Source organism: Epithele typhae (genome assembly GCF_022376455.1).
Source record: "Epithele typhae strain CBS 203.58 chromosome Unknown BXZ73scaffold_50, whole genome shotgun sequence".
NCBI lineage: Eukaryota > Fungi > Basidiomycota > Agaricomycetes > Polyporales > Epitheliaceae > Epithele > Epithele typhae.
Genome location: NW_025954241.1, coordinates 277,157 through 285,786, shown reverse-complemented (window position 1 = coordinate 285,786; position 8,630 = coordinate 277,157). Strand labels below are relative to the sequence as shown.

The window sequence follows — 8,630 nt, the reverse complement described above, 5'->3', positions numbered from 1 at the left end:
CACGTGTGAAGGTGCTGGGGAGGAAGGGAGGGCGCTGCCGGTTCCGGGATGCAAGAAAGCGACGAGGTGAGGGTGGACAGTTGAAGATGAGGCAGTGATCTGGCCGGCCCAGAGGCGCCACTCGAGAGCTTCCCCGAGCGCGCATTCGCAGCGCCCGATTTCCCGTGGAGGAAGACGTGCAAGCTTCACCCACGCACGATTGGACTGCGAACGATCTTGCATAAACTTGGAGGCGAGTATGAGGCAAGCCAGGAAGGTGCAGCGGGGACAACACAAGGGGGAGGGGAAGCGGGGAAGCGGGGGCAGAGAAGTGCTGCAGAGGGAGGGCCGACATGATGCGCGGGCGTCGATGTCTCTGTCGCCTGTCACCGTCGCAAACGGTTAGAATGGTGTTGCTGAGATCGTGGGAGATAGAGCTGACAATGCGAGGCTCACCGACGACACCTTGCACAATCCTGGGCTCGACGGAGGACAGATGATCCAGTCTTCTTGGTGCGGAGGATGTCGGGGATCTTGGCGCGAACGGCCTCCAGATAGCAAAGCGCGGTTTGGAGGACATCGGTGGACGTTCGGGAACGACAGAGGACCTCTGCACAAAGCCCTTGATCGGAAGCAGATTCCGCTGACGGAACCTTTGGGCGACTGTGAGTGTGGCTCGCACCCGCTCGCGATTGGAGAGGACATGCGGTGCGTCGACGACGATATCGGGGAGAGAAGCTGTGTGTTCCGCGACGAGAAGATTGGCGCGAGACTGCGAGGCGATTGCGGCGGACGAAGACGTGGCCTTGAGGTCGGGCTGTGCACAGAGCCCGTCACTGTTACCAACAAGGTACACGGCCGGAATGTCATCGGTTTGCCGAACGTCTGAAGGTGTTTTCACGGCTTGATCTGGAAAGACGGTTGCCATGAATATCTGTTCTATCGCCCGCGACAGAAGTAGGTATGCGTGACACCCGAGGGTGACCGACGCGCCGATGCACTCGCGCGTGCGCCAGGACGACATAGCGCGTCAGGGAATGACACAGTGTTGCTCGTGGACTGGCCCGCTCCATAAACATTAAATCAAAAAAGTACTCACCAACGAGTTTTGCGGCATATTTTGACTTTTGAACATCCCGGATTGAGTCGGGCGATGGCAGTGATGTCTTGATGTCGCAGATTGGGTGGAGGGGGCGGTGGATGAAGAAGAGGTGGCAGATGAAGAAGCGGGGGTGTGCAAGTAAACAGGAGCCGGGACAGGTGACTTGGAAGTGTGGGATGCGAGTGTGTGGCATGCAAAATGTTGGAAGCATAGGGCTGCCAACGGGCCTTAGCGCGCGAGGTCGCGCGAGGGCCGCGGTGGGGCAGCGAGTGGGTGATTGCATGGATATTCATTGTCGATAAGTGTGCGGAGACTGGGATCTTGCGGAACAGAGTGGTGGCGAGGGACTATTACCAGATTGATATGATTCAGAAGAGAGCTGGGCGAGGTCGAAGGTGGACTGGATGATAATGATACTGGATATTGTGTGCCGAGGGCGCTGGAATATCGTGCCGGAGCGCAGCGCAGGGCCGAAGGACGCAAATACGTATTCATTCAGCAGGGTCGTTCCGCCTTCTAGCTACAGGCTTTCAACACCACGGCGACGGAGCACATACAACACGATTAGATGATTATGTTCCTGTGTCCTGCGTGAGCAACTGCATCTGTGGGCAGGGGAGGGACCTACTCAAGCGTTACGTGGGGGAGAGCGAGTACAATGGTGGTCACCTTTGGCCAGCCGATGTTGATGGTGTCGAAAAGGTCACGGGGCTCCCAGGTGGTTTCCCCAGAGCACTGCTTGTGCCCAAGCTGAAATTTTGCACAGCCGTAGGCCCCCATGATGTCGGAGAGCGAGAAGATGTCCATCGCGATGATGTCTGTGACCTTAGACGCCACGCCTTGCATCCGATGGAGCGGACCTTCATCGTCCTGAGAGACTGCGTTAGCATGTAGCATCGCACATCAGGGCGTCGGCGCACCTCTACGTATATTTTGGTCGTCAGAACCCACGGCTTGTCACCCCAGGGGATGTCCTCGTTGGCCTTGTCGAGTTTCATGTCGAAAGGCCGCAGAGCGTGCGCCGCCTGGGGCAGGCAGCGGCCGACGAAGGCCGCAAGGAGAGTAGGTGCTGATGACCAGGCAGGATGTCGGTGAGTGGGACGACTGAACACAAATGGCGCAACTTACAGATGCCCTTCACGGCAGCTTGGACCTCTGCAGCGTTGGCGCTGGCACCGGTGTAGTCGTCACGGAGGAAAAGCGTCCGAGGCCCGCGCGACGGCCCCGCGACAGCTCCACGGCCCGGGGGCTTAAGGACCCACGAGTTGACGACCTCGGATCCGACGAGCCAGGGCCGGAGGTCCCGGACGCCCTCAATGGCTGGCAGAAGGGTGTTCGTGTCGGCAGAGGGTCGCTTGGGCGAGGGCACCTCAGCGACCTTGGATGTAACCCCAGGCCCTTGGCCTGTAAGCGGGTGGGACGTAGAAGGGGTGGTCGCGACTTCCAGGAGGTCGCGAAGAACGTGTTCGGTCGGTTCCTCCTTGATCTTCACAGTCTTGAGCGGGGGCGGGCCATCGTTCTCGTCGTCCGAAGAGAGGGAGATGACGGAATAACGGCGCTTGCCAGAGGTTGTAGTAACCATGTCGCCGTCGCGAGCGAGGCCCTGCTATAGCATGAACTACTAGACACGAAGGGGAGGGGAAGAAAGCGCACCTTGCCGTAAGGACCGCTGTTCTCCTTGTTTGAGCCCTGCAAAGATATGAGCATAGGGAGACGAACGAAGGAGGGCCTGCTGTACCTGGTTCTGGGAGGCGAGATCGCTGGGGGTGTCGTCGTCGCTCTCAGCGAAAGCAAAGAGCTCATCACCGTTGTCGCTGTCGCTGATGCTCAGTAAACCCTTTAGGGGCGACTCCTACAAGGACAGCCATCAGTTCTTGTTGAGCATATACCGGATACATACACACCTTGACCGGCTTCCGAGATTGCGTAAGCTTGCGCCGAGCAGCGGCCAGCACGCTGGGAGAATCGTCCACGCTAGGCGACCTGCAGGCGGCGGACGCACGCCCAGGGCGTTGTCGGGCCTTCCAAGGAGGGACTTCGTCATCGTCGACTATGCCCCCGTTGTCCAGGAGATCCTGGAGCGACCGAGCAAGCGCTGCATCGTTCTGTGTTGTGTCTGGGGGAAACACTTCATCCTGGCTGAGCGACCGAGCGAGCAGCGCATCAGCTTCAAGCTGCTCCGGCGTGGTGCTGGTGCTCGAAGGCACCCACACAACTGGGGAGGGCTAACGAAAAGTCAGAAATCAGAACCTGGAATATAGTATGCTGCATACCGCGCGTGATTTCATGTTGGCCTTCGCCTTACCCTTGTCGATTGCCGGTTTCGTATACTTCTGAGTTAGCACCGGGCTAAGGCTGGCGCTTGAAGGGAAGTCAATGAGGGGAGAATCCTTAACGGAGGTCAGAACAGGGGAGCCGCGACAGCGAAAGACACCCACATCGCTGGAGTTGACAAGGGCGATACCCTTGCCCTTGCCCTTGCTCTTGACCGGCGTATTGGCCAGATTTTGAACAGCGGCCTTGGACACCTTGGTGAGCTATGGCATGTTAGTCAAGAGCGACACGCTAGGGACAGGGAAACGCACACGGTCGGCTTCACGCTGCGCTTCGATAGCAGCAAGCTGGTCTTCGGGGACCGGGTTTGTTATGGCCTGCTCCGCCTGTCTGGTTACGAGCTTCGGCGCGCACCCGCTACGGACGCCCAGCATACGATCGTCCGCCACTGGTTACCTTGCATCACTTATATTCTCGCGCCCGCTTCACTGTATCGCTACGCGATTGCCTCCTGGCTCCTCCCCGTCGCCTCTCCTTCCCGTCTCCCCGCTACCGCGAGCCTCTCCGAGGTCAAGCGCGTCCTCTAATCCATCCCGCCTTTCCGCTCGTCTCCGACTCGCCCGACCTCCGCGCTCCCGCGCTCCGCGACCGTAACACAATCGCGTGTCCCTACTCGGAGGGCAATCCGAGCACCCTGCACCGCGCTGTCCCTCGCGCTGGTGAGCCGACCATCCCGAACCCTCTCCCGCATTTCGCGCTCTGCTCCGGCGCCTGAGCATCAAGAGCGAAAACGCCCCGCGACCCACGACCCACGACCTCGAAGCCTCGCCGCGAGCCGTTGCTCTGCCCCGAGTGCCGAAGACCAGCCTGTGCGGACCCGCCCGCATTCGACCGCGCCCCGAGCCTGAACCCGAACTCCCTCGATCCGCCCCGACTCCACTCCCGATCCGCGTTCCGACCTGCGCGCTTCGGATCCCGCTGCCTCGTCCCCACTCCCCGTGACCCTCCCCGTGAGGCTGCTCGCGCGATCCCGCACCCGACCGACGACCGACCGACCGACCGACCGAACCGAACCGACCGAACCCGAGCCCGCCGGACTGCTGTTGCAGAAGCCCGCGATCCGAGGACGATGACGACCCATGCCGCCCACCGCTCGCGCGACGCTGCATGATCGCTCGCGCTCGTCGCCGCGCGCCCGCCTCCTCCGCTGAACCCGACGCCGTCGTCGATGACGCGCGCGCTGCTGCACTTGTCCCCGCGTCGCCCTTAGTATGGGGGTGTCTCGCGCAGTGTACGCCTGCCGCTCTCGACCCGTTGCCTGCTCCGAACCCTCGTGCGCCCCGATGTTTTTGTATTCTCTCTATCCTGCGCGCTCTTCGATATTCTGACCGACCGTACGTTTGTTACCGTACCTTACCGCACCTTCTCCGCCTTCGTGTACCCGCCTCGCTCGTGGGGTGTGTTATGGCCTGCTCCGCCTGTCTGGTTACGAGCTTCGGCGCGCACCCGCTACGGACGCCCAGCATACGATCGTCCGCCACTGGTTACCTTGCATCACTTATATTCTCGCGCCCGCTTCACTGTATCGCTACGCGATTGCCTCCTGGCTCCTCCCCGTCGCCTCTCCTTCCCGTCTCCCCGCTACCGCGAGCCTCTCCGAGGTCAAGCGCGTCCTCTAATCCATCCCGCCTTTCCGCTCGTCTCCGACTCGCCCGACCTCCGCGCTCCCGCGCTCCGCGACCGTAACAGGGTTGCGCGGAGCAATGCGGCGAGGGCCGCAAGTCTCGTCACCCTGCCCGGTCCGAGCATCGCACTGCAAGACGGTCAGGCTGGTGGGCATCAAAGAGCTCAGAACTTACGGAAATACCCATTTGTCCGGCTGTGTCGGGCTTATAGTGCATGAAAGGGCGTAGGGAATCGATACGCCCGCATTTCGGGCACAGGGGTCTCACTTCAGAATAGTTGACGAGTTCAGGAGGGAGTCGGTGCTCGAGCCCGAGCCAGCAGAGTTCTTTGAGCGCTTGACTGTACTGAGAGGAGGGGGAGCCTTGAGCGGGAAGCAGCAAGGTGCGGAATCGGTTGACCGCAGCGACACGGGCCTGGAAGTCGGTCATGGTCGAGCTGTGGGGCATACATCAGCGCAAAGCTGGGGTGGTTCTGGGGAAGGCGTACCAGGAAGAAAAAGGCTGTTGAAGGGCGAGTAGGGCAGATGATGTGGTTCTGTGAAGACATGAACGAGGGGGGAGGGTTTAAATACTCCTCAAAGAGCGTGCTCACCTCGGTCTCTAAACGGGGTTGTCCTATCTGCGTCTGGGGTCCGCGCTCCCCCCAGGAGCCTTCACCGGGAACCCAGATGAGCGCATGCTCGCAGACCTTTTGGTCTGCCCCTGTGTGTTGTCTTGGTGTCCTGGATCAGTACAAGGCTGCCAGTTTGACTTACGGGCGGCATGTGGGCGATTTGATAATACACGCCGCGGAGCAGAGACCGTCAGCGACATCACCATAAATCGAGCCACAGATCTAGGGCGCACGACTCAGACCCATACGCCTGGTTGGGCAGCGATTTAGTACAGCCCTAGACCTCAGAATATGCGAGAAACTTGAACCGCAGGATCGGCCTGTAGCCCGGAAAGGCTTATTTCAACTCCGGCGTCAAACAATGTCTGCGGTTTCATCTCACCCCCGTCGTCCTGTCGCAAGGGCCAAAGAAAATTACTAAGGACCAGCATTGGCTAGAATAATTGCCCACTCCCGCCCTCCGTCTATATTCCAACCGCCCCCACCCGGTGCACTGTGAATACCACTATTTCCGAGCCCGCTTGGCAGCGGACATATCCCTGCATGAACGTCAGATACATTGCGGCCAATAAAAACGTGCGACTCACGGGCTTTTGCCATCCGCCCTCGCCGTACGTTTGCGCTTACGCTTCCCTGGCTCCGCACTACAACGCGTTAGGAATTACTCCTGCCGACGGAAGCAGTTACCTACCCGTCAGCAGTAACAGCGGCGTCCTGTGCGGTGTTTCGATCTCCGTCATCCGGCGCAGCGCTGCTGCGATGTAAGTTTGACGCGTTCATAAGGACAGACGCAGAACCCACCTGCTCCCTGCAGCGTCCTCGCATGCCGCTCCTTAGGATCACAAGCGGCGACTGGCCTGTATCTTGAAATCAATAACAGTAAAACGGAATGCGGAAGACAACTCACATCTTGGCCTGGCGTTTGGCCCGTGCGCTGGGCTTTGATGTGAACGCCTTCGCCTGGGCGCGAGCCTTCTGGGTATTCGTCGAGGTTTTGCTGCCGGCCGGTATAACCCTGCAGTGACATGAGAATCGTAGCATCACCGGCTATGGGCAAGAGGACTAACATATTGAGTTTGGGGATGATAGCGCGCGTATTGGGCTTCGCGGAAGAGGATGTGCCGTTCTCCACGGATGCCGCTGTCACCGGCGGACGGCGAGACCGGGGTGGCACGGGCCCTTTCCTGCCCACCGATGGGGCCAACTCCGACAGCGCGGCAACAGGTATGGAGAGGCTGGAGGCATCGAGCCCATGCGCCAGTCCACTGCTGTTGGTAGGCTCGGCGGACATCACCGACCCAGCACTGGTACGAGGAGGGCCTGGGAGTGTAGGACTGTTCGAGGCCACATGGTCGCTGTCAGATGAATGCGCGGGCGTAGACGTGCCGCCCCCTGAGGTCGTGTGTTGTGAGGCAGGCGCAACGGCGCTGACTGAGTGGAAAGAGGTGGCCGGTTCTACCAACCCGGTAGCGCGTGGTGAGGTAGAAGCAACTGGCAGAGAGATCACCTGGGCTGGCAGAGGGGATTGCATCCTAGCGGGAGAGGAGTGCGAAGGCGCGATAGCGGCCCTAGACGCCGCGATGGCGGCGGTAGCCAGCCCCGACCCGCTAGCCTTTGGCAAGGCGGGTGCCCCAAGTTGGGAGGTTGCAAGCACTGCGCGCGCGGGGGCTAAAAAACGTTTAGGCCAGCGTCCACCTGATGCGAACGCAGGCAGCTCACGGTCGAAGATCCTGTGCACCCAGTGAGCGAACTCCGACTCCAGCCGGGTGGGCTGCACATCGAGACTGTCTTGCAGGGCCGCAGGAAACGAGCGGCCCGTCGGATCCTTCCCAGTAGTGGCGCTGGGTGAAGGGCTTAGTTTCAAGATTCCCAAGGTCGAACCCAACAAACTCACACCGAGATGAATAGCTGGCCCGTCTCATCAAGACCTCCTATCATGGACAGGCCGACACAGCCCGTCATTCTCTGCCATCCCTTCATTTTGGCTTGGTGGGTTGAGCGCAGCTGCACGACGTACCTGGACCAAAATTTAACTGGAAAACACGTAGTAGGGGAATTGGACTCACAACTGCCGGCGGAGTTCGTCAAGACGGTCATTGGACGCAACCGCCTGGCGTTTCTTCTCCACCTGCCGCTCGAGGAACGCCCGATCTTCCTCACCGAGGTTTTTGAACGCCCGACGTCCCTCCCGGTTGAATTTAGCCATACGCTCCGGACGCGACAGGGTGACGTCCATCTGGGGCACGTCCGGGTGATCGCTGTTAAGGAACTCCCTGTATGCGCCGAGTCGCGGGGCGGCCTCCCGCTTGAGGTCACCCACTGGTGCGGTCGCCGATTCAGCAGACGCCGTGGACGCATCACCGACCGGGACATTCTTCCTCACCCAGGCCTTGATGTGGTTCAATATACGCTACAAAGATCGAACATCACAATAGAGCACAGATAGACTAGTTTAAACACTCACCGAGCCTGCCATTGTCATGCGATCCTTCATCTCCGCTTCGGTTTCTGCCTGCCGACGCGGTTTTCCGCGACCCCTCTGACGCTTCTGACGTTCCAAGTACACCTGTTCAGGCTCGCCAGGGAGCAGGTGGTTGAACCGTGTCATGTAACGTGTTAGTAGAATGTCACGGACGGTCGTTTGCACCCCGTATGTCCCACGTTGCTGCAGCGTCGCTTGCACTTCGGGATCAGCAAGCTGCTGCGCAATGAACTCTTGCTCTTCGAGACGTATCTTCACCTCAGGCATGCTGGGCTCGCTTGTCGTGCTAGTTAGTCGAGCTGCTCTCGACTCGTAAATGGATACTCACGTGATGACCAGAGGGGTAGGCGATTTTGGAGGTTCGAACACGGCGGGTGGGGTGTGGACGGATTGGAAAGCAGGCAGTCGGGATCAGATACAACCAACGCGAAGAGCAGATGAGTTAACGAAGAGCGACGACATGGGCATACAAAGTCCGGGCTCGCCGGAGACGGG

At 59.9% G+C, this 8,630-nt stretch overlaps 1 protein-coding gene across 1 annotated transcript; it reads right to left on the bottom strand.

The window, feature by feature from the left end:
* Positions 1-1,645: 1,645 nt before the first annotated feature.
* Positions 1,646-8,402, bottom strand: BXZ73DRAFT_104365 (uncharacterized protein; the record flags this gene model as incomplete). The annotated part of the gene is made up of 21 exons (XM_048015859.1): positions 1,646-1,661; positions 1,710-1,951; positions 2,002-2,150; positions 2,210-2,684; positions 2,735-2,770; positions 2,820-2,933; positions 2,986-3,306; positions 3,355-3,471; positions 3,520-3,618; positions 3,667-3,741; positions 5,308-5,454; positions 5,528-5,575; positions 5,633-5,742; positions 6,345-6,404; positions 6,455-6,510; positions 6,561-6,668; positions 6,721-7,045; positions 7,373-7,494; positions 7,548-7,670; positions 7,720-8,063; positions 8,118-8,402. The coding sequence occupies 21 exons, from the start codon at positions 8,400-8,402 to the stop codon at positions 1,646-1,648; spliced, it is 3,372 nt and encodes a 1,123-aa protein (XP_047874888.1).
* Between the last annotated feature and the right edge of the window lie 228 nt (positions 8,403-8,630).